General features: G+C 50.3%; 1 protein-coding gene across 1 annotated transcript in view; it reads right to left on the reverse strand.

The window, feature by feature from the left end:
* DLG5 (discs large MAGUK scaffold protein 5) overlaps positions 1-9244 on the reverse strand; it is a 117639-nt gene extending 108395 nt beyond the window's left edge. The window contains exon 1 of the mRNA XM_046027446.1: positions 8858-9244. Coding sequence (XP_045883402.1) covers positions 8858-9161 — 304 coding nt within the window. The 5' untranslated portion in view covers positions 9162-9244. The remainder of the gene's footprint in view (positions 1-8857) is intronic.
* Between the last annotated feature and the right edge of the window lie 2914 nt (positions 9245-12158).

Here is a 12158-nt window from a genome sequence, read left to right on the forward strand (position 1 = left end):
GCTCCCAATAAAGGAGGCTGTGTGACCTGCTCACAGCAGCATTGCTCAAATGCTTTGACCACAGAACCCTTTCGTCAAGCAACACCACGAACATCCCACCAGACCAGGGTCGAGAAGATGTTTCCTGGGGGGAAATGCTGACCTAGGCCTTTTGAAAGAAAATCTTGATAGCCATTACCCTGGATCCAAGACTGAAAAACCAAAGCAGCCCAGAATGGGACAAGGAGGAAGTGTGTACAGAGCAGAAATAACTAACATACTTCAGGGCCTTTGGGGATGGAGAGATATTAGTACTGGAAACAAGACGGAAATGTGTGAACACTGCTAGGCTGCCAGATATGAATGCTGCTGGGATTGTACAGTTAACTTCTAGCCTCAAAAGTCACAGGGGACTCCTGAAACTAAAATCTTTCTTTAAAGTCCAAAGAAACTGTCCTGAGACTTTCCAAAACAGGTTGCAGGCAAAAATCCACAAGTTTTAAAAGAAAAAAGGAAAGAAAATATTGGTTCTAGAATGCCAGCCAGGCCATTTGCCCTTGAGTCAAGATGCTGTGGAGAGTACGGATTTCATAATTAAAACTCAGGCAAACTGTATGATGATTCCTCAAAAAATTAATCACAGAATTACCAATAATTCCCAAAAAAACTGAAAGCAGGGACTCAAAGAGGTATTTGTACACCAATTTTGATAGCAGCTTTATTCATAACAGTCAAAAGTGGGAAGCAGGGGCGCCTGGGTGGCTCAGTGGGTTAAGCCGCTGCCTTTGGCTCAGGTCATGATCCCAGGGTCCTGGGATCGAGCCCCGCATCAGGCTCTCTGCTCAGCAGGGAGCCTGCTTTCCTCTCTCCCTCTCTCTCTGCCTACTTGTGATCTCTCTCTCTCTATCAAATAAATAAATAAAATCTTTAAAAAAAAAAAAAAAGTGGGAAGCAGCCCAAGTGTCTACTGATAGATGAATGGATAAATAAAATGTGGTCTGTACACGCAAAGGAATATTATTCAGTCTTACAAAAGAAGGAAATTTGGACATTTGCTACAACATGGATGAATCTTGAAAACATTATGCTCACTGAAATAAGCCAACTGCAAAGCAATAAATATTACATGATTCTACTGACATGATGTTCCTAGAAGAATCAAATTCACAAAGACCGAAAGTAGAATTGTGGTTACCAGAGGTGGAGAGAGGACAAAACAGGGAGTTGGTTAATGAGTACAGAGTTTCAGTTTTGCTAGATAGAAAAGTTCTAGAGATCTTTTAAATAACAATGTTAATATACTTAAGACCACATGCTTAGTATGTGTGAACCATATGCACTTAAAAACGGTTAGGATGGTAAATTTTATGGGTTCTTTGCCATAATTTAAAAAAATTTTTTTTATAATTAAAAAATTTTTTAATCAAATAAAATTTTTTTGTAAGTAGGGAGATTCTGATACATGCTACAAGAGGGATGAACGCTGATGATATTACCCTAATTGAAATCAGCCCATCACAAAAAGACACATACTGTGTGATTCCACTTCTACGAGGTACCTGGAGCGGTCAGACTCGGAAACTGAAGTAGAATGGGCGTTGCCAGGAGCGGGGAGGAAGAGGACAATGGAGAATTATTGTTTCATTGGTATGGAGTTTCAGTTTTATAAGATGAAGAAGTTCAGGAGATGGATGGGAGCAATGACTACACAACGGGAATATATATAATACAACTGAACTGTACACCTGAAATGGTGAAAATAGTATACTTCATGTTGTTTATTTTGCCACAATAAAAACACAGGGAAAAAATGGTGCAGGGGTGCCTGGGTGGCTCAGTCGGTTAAGCGTCTGCCTTCAGCTCAGGTATGGGATCGGGTCCCACGTCAGGCTCCTTGATCAGGAAGGAGTCTGGTCCTCCCTCTCCCTCCCCCCACTTGTGCTCTCTCTCTCTCAAATAAATAAAATCTTTAAAAAAAAAATTGTTTTGAAGGGTCAGGGGTGGGAGGTTGGGGCAACCTGAGGGTTTTGAAGGGTCAGGGGTGGGAGGTTGGGGGAACAGGTGGTGGGTAATGGGGAGGGCACGTTTTGCATGGAGCACTGGGTGTTGTGCAAAAAGAATGAATACTGTTACACTGAAAAAAAATAAATAAAATGAAAAAAAAAATTGGTCCAAATGCTAAGTTTTATGTTTTGTAGATTTTATCAAAATAAAAAAACAAAACAAAACTCAATGCAAATGGGTTATGACCCTTAGTGTGAAATGAACATCAAGGTCAACGGTCCCCTCTCAATTATCTACCAAGGGTTGAGTTGGATGACCAAGACGGGATACTCCAAACCTCTCTGTTTAGTTTAAAATGCTTCTGTAGCACTTTCACTGAACTCTGTCTCAAAAAGATGGAGACACACAATTCAGGGATACACTACCTGGCTCTGGTAAAAGGTGAAAAAAGATGTAATACCCATTGCCCACCCCTAGCTCAATCCTATTTAAAATTCTTCTCTGTTGAACACATTCCACATCCCCAGTGCACAGACTGAAAAGCAGCTCAACCCTCTTGCTCTATGCCCAATATTTCTGTGGCTCACATCTTCTCAAGGTTACAAAAATTATTAAAGAGCCCCTTTGCACTGGCTGTGGAATATGGGGGTGGGGGACAAAATACCTAACACGAAATATTTCTCTGATGCTATTTACTTGTTCAGGAAAAAGAAAGCCAGGGTATCAAAACATCACTCAACCCTAACATGAAATCAGAAAACAGTAACCGTGGCACAGAGCTAGAAGAAGCCTCAGAATCTTGTCCAACCGCAAACTTCCTTGGCCTGAATGCCACCTTAGCAGCGCTAAGAGTCCCACAGGACTGAGTTAGCCCTCTAGTCAAGGCTACACTTCTAGTTTGACTATCTGTATTGAAAAGAAAAAAAGGGCAAAAACCCAAGCACCAGGTGGCTAAGATGCTCATCCAAGTTCAAGATGTTGCAGAGTTAGGAGCAGATCCCCATCCAGGTCTCTTTCGAGGACACCAAGCCGACATTCAGAATCTAAGTGTGAAAACAAAAGGTCTCTCCAATCCCATAACAGACAATGCGGGCACTCCGCATGGCTCCTGGCAGCCAGCCCCAACATGCTGATACCTGATGGGTAATCTTGGGAACCTCAGACATCAATGTCACACCACCTGCTTCTGTCACAGACATACTGTGGGTGGGGACATCCATGTGTGCATCTGGGACTCACTCTGGCCTTCCTGCACTCCTACAAGCTTCTATCACTGTGAAGTCACCACTCAGGAACATATTTCTGAAGAGGATCTGGATTTTCGTGAGACACACCACTCCTTCTACACACAGCACACAAATCCATCCAACAGAAAATTTTTAACACCTATCTTGGACCAGGCTCTACGGTAGGCATCAGGAATACATGGAGATTACATTCCACTCTTGGTGACCCGCGGCCACAGGAAAAGCAGCCCTAACATCTGTTCAGCACGGTTTACAAGGAGCTCTCACATAACCCTCAGAAATCTCAGGAGAATCCCAGATTTTCAGTCCTAAGGCTATCTGGAGGGCACGCTGCTTAGCACAGTGACAAAATAACTCCTCCCTCTTATGACTGTCAAATAGCACAGTGAAGCAGTTACTGCTATAACTACGTAGTAGATCAGGACCTAAGCTCAGAAGGGTTAACTGCCATGCCCAAAGTCTAAAACTTAGTAAAGGATAACCACCTGTCCCACCACTGCACTCCACTGATGACTCTGCCTACGAACGACAGCATCACACAAAGATGGGACCACATACAGTGGACATTCATCTGCTGTTTTAGCTGCACCAACATCCTTCTTGCTCACCTTGCTTTGGAGAATGGCTCCCCGCGCCTTCCCCTATCTCAAGAAACATAGGATCCCGTAGAGGCTGCCAGTCACAGCATCCCATCACCATACCCTACTCACAGGGTCAACTGCTGAGACAATCTCCATCCCCTAGTCCTTGCCACAGTGATTGGGCCTGACATGGACACACACCGGCCTGGGCTCATTAGATGGATCTCCCTTTATTCTCCAATCAGGAGCCATGAAGTCCACAGAGTCCTGAGGTCACGCTCCATGAAAAAGGCCCACAGCATTCAAGGATTAATCATCCAAAAGCCAGTTTCCCTCCCTCACCCTAAGCTTTCGGAATATTATATAATAAATTTCCCCTTTCTGCCTACTATGCTTTGAGTTTAAGTCTCCATCACTTGCAATAAAGGTGCCCTGAACTAATACACTTAGAAGGATAAAGAAAATCTGCCCTTCTCTTAGAAACCTCTTTTCAACCCTTACCTTGAAGTTCCTCCGCTCCTTCCTCCCAAATAACGCAGTTAAAAGAACCAAAAGAAAAACTACAATGAATGATTGGAACTTTTATTTATGTCCCTATTCCAGCTGACCCTCCAGGCTGGAGCAGATCAAGATGAGGCAGCAGGTACCTGAAGAGGGCAGAGAGAGAACAAAAGGCCCAGGCAACCTCTAATCAATAATAAATAGTCCATACTTGACGATCAGCAGCCAACTGTACTCATCCTGCTGGAAAAGCCTGGCAGCTGATTCCTTTAAGAAAAAATATTCCTCCAGCTTTAACTTGTGACAAATGTCCAGTGTCTAGATTCCTAGTGCCTCCCAAAACCCCTCACCCAGCCTAGCCATTGTGGTCACTCCAGATTACCTTTGTAAGCTCATGCCCCCAGAGCCTACACCGACCCCTGCTCTGCCCTGGCTAGTTTCATTTCCGCAACCTGAACCAGAACATCTTCCTCTCCTTTGCCTGTGCATGTTCATGTGGCCTCTTCGTCCCCAGCTCAAGTCCCAGTCCCTCCTCCAAGGCTTCCTCCAGCAGCCACTGCTGTGTCCACTCTCTGGCCTCGGGTGAGCCAAAAGTGGGCAGCTCCAGAGGACACTGAGCAGGAGGCACGGTGGGGGCCGAGGAGGAAACCTTCATCTCTAGGCACACGGGGGCAACCACCCCGTTCTGCCACCTCTGTCTCATAAGCGAAGCCTAGGGTGACATGATCTGGGGAGACCCTCACATTTAGATGGTAATTAGAGCCACTAGAGGTGGATGAGAATACTTAAGGAAAGTATGTGATATACAGAGTTTTAAAAGGAGGAAAAAGGGGCGCCTGGGTGGCTCAGTGGATTAAGCCGCTGCCTTCGGCTCGGGTCGTGATCTCAGGGTCCTGGGATCGAGCCCCGCATCGGGCTCTCTGCTCCGCAGGGAGCCTGCTTCCTCCTCTCTCTCTGCCTGCTTGTGATCTCTCTCTCCGTCAAATAAATAAATAAAATCTTAAAAAAAAAAAAAAGGAGGAAAAAGCCTGCTTGTATCTCTATCACTCAATTGATCTATCTCATTATGTCATTCTCCTGAGTGTCCCACTCCCCCAACTAGGTGGCAAGGTGCGGGCTGGAATTACATCCTCCTCACCTGTCTCCATCTGCATCGAAGCCCCACCTGGACAGATCACAGGACCAGGCACTTTAGTCCTCCCCAATCACATTCTGCCCCACCCTCACCCTCACCCCAGTGGCTGAGGCCGGCAGCCTGGCACCCTTAGCCCCATTTCACAGATGAAGACACTGAGGCTCCCTGCCAGACAGGGACCCTCATTCCAGGGGCACGCAGTCAAGGATCTCCAAGTGAGAAAACCCAGATGTTGGTAACTGAAGCAAAGAGAAAAGACAAGGGACTGAGTAGGTTCTGAATAACTAAACGAGATCCTAGTTCACCTCCAGAAAAGACATCAGACACCTGAGCCACTCAAAGGAGAGAACGAGAATTCTCCCCTCTTACCACCACCAGCGAGGGCAAGGGTGCTCACCTCTTCCTTACAGATCCATGTACTGGGACAAGGAGAGGCTCCCTAATTCCAGAGTTTCCCAATATAGGAAATGGCCTGAAACTGAACTGTGGGGGCCTAATCAGGTAACAGGAAAAAATAACCCAACACGGAATCAAGAACACTGGGCTTAGCCTCACCTCGGGCCCCTTTCTGCCCTGCAACTTCTGGCCTGTCCTCACGCCATACAGATATGATTGTGGAGCTCAACGCAATGCCAACAAGACAGCCCTCATCTGGGGTTGCTACAGAATCAAGCGAGATATGAAAGTATGCAGTAAGATTCAAAACTCTGAGCAGCAACGTACCATCAATCCTGGAACAGGAATGTCCCTGCCCTCAAAGTAAAACAACACGGTGTGTTCCTTAGTCATCTTCATACCCTAGGCCTGAGCATGGTGGGTCATAAGTGTCTGGGTCTCTGAGCATGAGCAGAGCACAGGGGTTTGTGTGCAACTTGCCCAGTACCACCCGGGCCAGCTTCCCCCACAGCTCCAGGCCCACGTGGGGCTCGGGGGCGGGGCTGCCAACCGTCATTTGCCTGCAGCACAGCCAGATCCCAGTGCACCGGTGCCAGCCAGGGGATGGGCATCCTGGACCCGGGGCCCACAGGGGTATGGAAACCACCAAGAAAGGCCCTAACAGGGTGATGGCAGACTCACATACAGGGAAAGGTGCCTCTGACCCCGCAACCAGAGCAGCTCCATTATGCTCTGAGCATCACCCCGTAAGAAGGGCTCACTGGTGAAAAGAGGAAAAACCCAAAAGTTGGAAAACCACTGCACAATACATCCTTTGGGAAGCCTGGGTGCCTCAGTCGGTTAAGCATCTGCCTTTGGCTCAGGTCATGATCCCAGGGTGCTGGGACGGAGTCCCCACATCGGGCTCCCTGCTTAGCAGGGAGGCTGCCTCTCCCTTTCCCTCTGCCTGCCGCTCCCCCTGCTTGTGCTCTCTGACAAATAAAATCTTTAAGAACATAATAATAATAAATATTCATCCTTTACAAAGGTCTCAACACTATTGTTTACTTGCACACCATGTTACCCCTCCCCAGAAGCTCTATCTTGCCATACCAAAAGCTATCCTAATTTTTCTCTAAATTTTAACTAAAATGAACTTAACTTCCCCTTGACAACTCTTTTTCTGAGGATTTCGTGACACTCTGCAAACCCACAGAATTCTGTTTTGTTGTAAAACTAGGGTCTTAAATCACTGTGCTCAGGGAAAAATCAAACCCTACTCTGTCCCTTCCTCAGAGGTCAAGACCAGTTCCTACAACCTCAGCCCAAGTGAGGCCCCACCTTCTCTGCTAGGCACAGAAAAGGGGGGACCTAGTTAATGGCAATCCATCCATCTATTCCAGAGATTAAAGCTAGAGCTCATTCAAACATTCCAAGGAGGAAGTGGGTCTACACGCTAACTTCTTCACTTCCTTGATCAATTTTCTCCCTCAAAAATAGAAAGATAAAAGCAATTTAGAAAAAAAAAAAATTACCCAATGAGATTTCCCCATGTCTTTATCCTCATGGGCACATCTGATAGCCTTCTTAGCATCCTCCAAACCACCAGCCCAGAAGAGGACTGGGTTTGCCCAGGGACTCAAATATGGCCATCATTGGGAGACCGAACGCAGGTTTGAGGGACGTAAATGCTGGAGTGAGAAATCCCAAAGTGGAGACAGAGGGCCACCAATGATGTGCTGTGTGGACAGCAGTTTACTCTTTGTGTCTGTTTCCTCCACTACAAAAAGCGAGGCTGAAGACAGCCAATATACACTGCAGCTCTTACCAGGAACAGCTTATAAAATCACCCCTTAATAAGTGAGGTTTTTAACAGCCAAATAAATGGGTCTCATCAGCCTTTGGCCTACAGGTACTCAGGGCTCTTTGTTAGCCCTCTCAGTTCACTCTTAAAACAAGGACAAGATATAGAAAAGGTGGCATTTGCCACTCCCTGGCTCTGAACCTGTTAAACAAAACAATAGGTCATAACTGAAAACTCCTGGTGCGCAATACTTTGAGCATCGGAACTACTCCAAACTGCGTTTTTTCCCCCTCTGGCAAAGTAATAAGTAGACCCCTCACAGAGTAGCAACAATAAATGTAATAAAGCAGAGTGCCTGCCACAACAGTAGGAACCTAGTAAATGCAGGTTCTCTTCCTTTCTCAGGGCTATGCCTTCTTCCTCCTGCTTCCTTGTCTAAAAGGATGCCTTGCCACACTCCCAACCAGGCTAGGCCAAGCCTACCACTTCTCACAAACTCCCAGTAGAACCCCCACCCCCAACACACACACAGGAATACTCACAAATCCATCATTCAAGGGCCCCAGCCACCAGCCTTCCCTTCTCAGGCAGCTCAGCACCGCCGGAGAGGGATCTGAGCCACAGCAGCCACTACTAGGATTTTCCCATGGTGCAATGCAACTTCCCCAACTTTTCCAGGCCCACAGTTTCCAAAGAAACCTAGCAGGCATTGTGCATAATCAAGTGCAAGTCTGGGCGAGCAAACAGAATGAACTCTGGACAGAGGGAGTGGACAGAGTCAGAAAGTCAAAAGGCACCAGTGATCATGAACCTGGGTGGCAGGGACCAAAATTCAGTAGGACCAGTCCTGGCCCAGGCTCCATTATTCTAGACTGTATCACTGATTAAAGGCTAGCAGGGACTCCCAATTGACCGGCGGATGATGAAGAGCCTTAGGAAAGGGACTGCAGGACCTCCCTCCGAGGTCGGCTGGACCTGGTGGTCTCAGGAGCACCCCGATGCCGTGGCAACCGGAGAGTCGGGGCCTGCAGTGCCGGGCATTGTTCACACCGACCGGCGGAATCGGGGGAGGAGGTGCGAAGTAAGGGACCACGCAAGCCCCCCGCCCCAGACCGACCAAGGGACGGAAGCTCCGACCCACCGCCACAGCCCTCGAGAGTTCCCCCTGGGAGCTGCAAAGAGAGATGATGGAAGGCGGTCCCAGAGGCCGGGCCAGGGGTCTGCCACTCACCGGCGCCTTCCGAGGGCTGCGGCGGCCCGACGACGCCGTTCAGGTAGAGAATGGGCAGCAGGTGAGGCTGCGTCTTCTCCAGCGCCGCCCGCAGGTCCTGGAAGTGGTCCCGCTCCTTGGCCAGGAGCAGCTTGAGCAGCAGCTCCGCCTTGGCGCCTCCCGCCTCCTCGTCCAGCTGCCGCCGCTCGCCGGGGCTCAGCGCTCCCGCGGCTTCGAGCAGCCCGAGCACGGCCTCCACCTCGGTCATGGCCTGAGCCAGGCTCTGCTGACACTGGGCGAGCAGCTCCCGGCGCTGCGGCTCCATGGTGGCGGGCCGCCCCGCCCCGCCCCGCGGACGGCTCCGGCTCCCTGAGGCCGGCGGGCTGGCGGGCGCGCGCGCGGGCGGGCGGGCGGCGGCGGCGGCGAGTGGCCTCGGGCGGCGGGCGCTCGGCTGCAGCCCTAGCGCGCCCGGGGCCGCGGGGCCGCGGGGGCCATGGGCCGGGGCCTGGCGGGCTGGGGGCCCGGGCGGCGCGCGGCGCTCAGCAGCGGCCGCCTCCCGGGCTCAGGAGCGCAGCCATGTTGGCTGCGGCAGCGGCGGCGGGACTGGAAGAGGAGGAGGAGACGGAGGAGAAGGAGGAGGCGGAGGAGGGGACGGCGGCCGGGGCGCGCCCCGAGGCCGGGCTCCAGCCGGGCATGCTCCCCCGCCCCCTCCGCGCGCGCCGCCCGCCGCTCCCTTCCCGGCCCCGCGAGAGATCGCGCCCCGGCTCCCGGGCCCCGCGCCGCCCACCAAACTAGACCACAACTGCGCGGGGAAAGTCGCCGGCGCCGCCCTCGCCAGGCCCCCGACGGCTCGGGCCCGGCTCTGCGGCCGCCCCGGCCCGCCTCACCGGGGCCCCGCGGCCGCCGCCCGCTCCGCCATGGCCCGAGCCCCACCGCCGCCGCCGCCTCCCGTCCCCCGCCGCCCCTCTGAGAGTCCCGGCGACGGGCCCGAGGGGATGGAGAAGGGGAGGGGTCCCCGCCTCCCCGCCCCGGGCCCGCCCGGGAGGCGGGACGTCGCGTTCCTTCGCTCCGAGGCCTGGGAGCAGCCGGGGGTGGGGACGCGGAGTCAGGGGACCTGCGGGAAGCAGCCCACACCCCCAGGTCCCCTCCAAGGAACCCCTAGAGAATTTCCCAATAAACTCCCCTGAGTCTCTGTTAATCAGGATCTTTGCTCTCACGCCCATTTGAGATCTTGGTCCCCAGAGTCTCAGAGGGGTTTGGACGACCTCAGAGGAGGAGAGGATGTGTTGCTAGATGAAGAAGAGGGTGGTGGGGGGTTGGCAGCGGAGCCCTTGATCTCTTTGACAAGATGTCACCCTGAGATCCTAGCTAGTCTATGAGAAGGCAAAGCAATGGATTACAGAAATCTTGGACCCTGATGCCCTCAGTGAGGATCTACAGTCAAGAACTCTTCCGCCTTCCTTTATAGCCTGTTTCAGACACTTACCACCCAAATACAGGAGGTGGCCCTTAACGCTGGAGTCCCAACTGTTTGCTCTCCGGAACCCCACCCGGCTAGTGTAAAGTGGGATCCAAGGCCCATTGCAAACGTTTGTGTTGGAGTGAATGACTCTCAAGTACAAACGCTAGGGGCCCAGGGCGCCTTTGCTCCTAACAGTCACTTCCACCCCCCCCCCCCCACTTCCTTTCCTGCCTCCAAAAGCAAAATTTTCTCCAAGATTGTGCTTCTTTAAGGGGAAGAGTCATTTTTATTTAATGGAAACAAACTTTATGCATAGCGGTTAGAAACAAGGGGACCAGAATTTGCACTCCACTTTTGGATTTCCCTTTAAATAACTGTGCAAGGTGGGAGCAAATCAATTCCTCTGCCTGATCTCACTTTTCTCCTCAGGAAAACAGAGTGGGAAGAGTGTATTTAATCAGGGGTTATTAGCTTTGAGTTCATAAATAAGCTAGAGGGTGTCAATGAAGCTTTTGAAATTATGTGAACATTTTTGTGGACATGTATTTATTTCTGGAATGGGGGACGGGGGTGTTCCTAGCTTTGGTTAAATTGTTTAAGTCCTCCATGACCAGAAATGGACTCTGAAATGACAGAACTGAATTCTTTTAAGAAGCCTCCCTGCTCAGATAGTCTGGGCTTCTCTCAGCTGAGGCTCTAGGGGAGGGGGAGGCTGGTTACTGCACAGTGCCAGGGTCTAGACAGGCTCCCTCTAGCTGTCCCTTTCCCCCTGCCCCTGAGACATGGTTCCCCCTTCTGGCCACCACCTCTGCAGCAACTGCAGAGCCAAAATTATCCGCAAAGGCATCCATCCCTCAGGACACACCTGAAGGACAGGACCTCTGTTCTTAGATGGATTAACTAGAAATCTAGGGGATGGAAAGAAGGAAGAAGGGGGGAGGAGGAGAAGCAGGAGAGTCATTTGTTTTATGGTTAGAACCAATAGTGAGTAAGTTCTGATCCAAAGAGTGCCTGAGACAGCAGGGAGACATAGTACCCCAGTGTCCCCAAAAGGATGGTGGGTAGCATGTGTGTTTTCTCTCTGGAAGACTTCCAGAGATGCAGTGAGGAAGCTCATTTGCTAAGAGCATTTTCTCCCAGTGACGGAGACTACTCTCAGCAAACCCTTTATTGGAAACTACGGCATTTGATGCAAAACACAAATTCTTGAGGAAAAGGTTTACTTCATAAAATTTAACTTTAGCATTCCTTTCACCAGTGACCTTGTATTTCCGTAGCATTTTATACCCTTCAGGACATCTTCTGACACACTATGTCCCTTGGGCCCTGTTCTGGGTTGAATTGTATCCCCTGAAAAGATGTGTTCATGCCCTAACTCCCAGTACCTGTGAATGTGACCTTATTTGGAAATAAGGTCTTTGCAGATGTAATCAAGTTAAAATAAGGTCATACAGGATTTGGATGGGCCCTGATCCAATGACTGGTGTTCTTATAAGAGGGAAATTTGGACACAGACACACACATAAAGGATAATACTATGTGTTCTCTCCCCAAGAAGACGGAAGCAGAGGTTGGAGTGATGGGTCTACCAGCCAGGGAACACCAAGGATTCCAGGCAACCACTGAAAGCTAGGAAAGACGCCTAGAATGGATTCTCCCTCAGAGCCCTCGGAGACACCAGCCCTGCGAAGCCTGACTTCAGACTTCTAGCCTCCAGAACTGTGAGCTACTAGATTTCTGCTTTGTGATTTGTGGTCATTTGCTATGGCCGGCCCAGGAAACACAGCCCCCTCAGAATGGAGGAAGTTTGAAAGACAAAGCTGGGCATTTCTATTTTATAAATCATCCTAACACCTGACC

The sequence above is a fragment of the Meles meles genome, chromosome 13 (assembly GCF_922984935.1).
Source record: "Meles meles chromosome 13, mMelMel3.1 paternal haplotype, whole genome shotgun sequence".
Classification (NCBI taxonomy): domain Eukaryota; kingdom Metazoa; phylum Chordata; class Mammalia; order Carnivora; family Mustelidae; genus Meles; species Meles meles.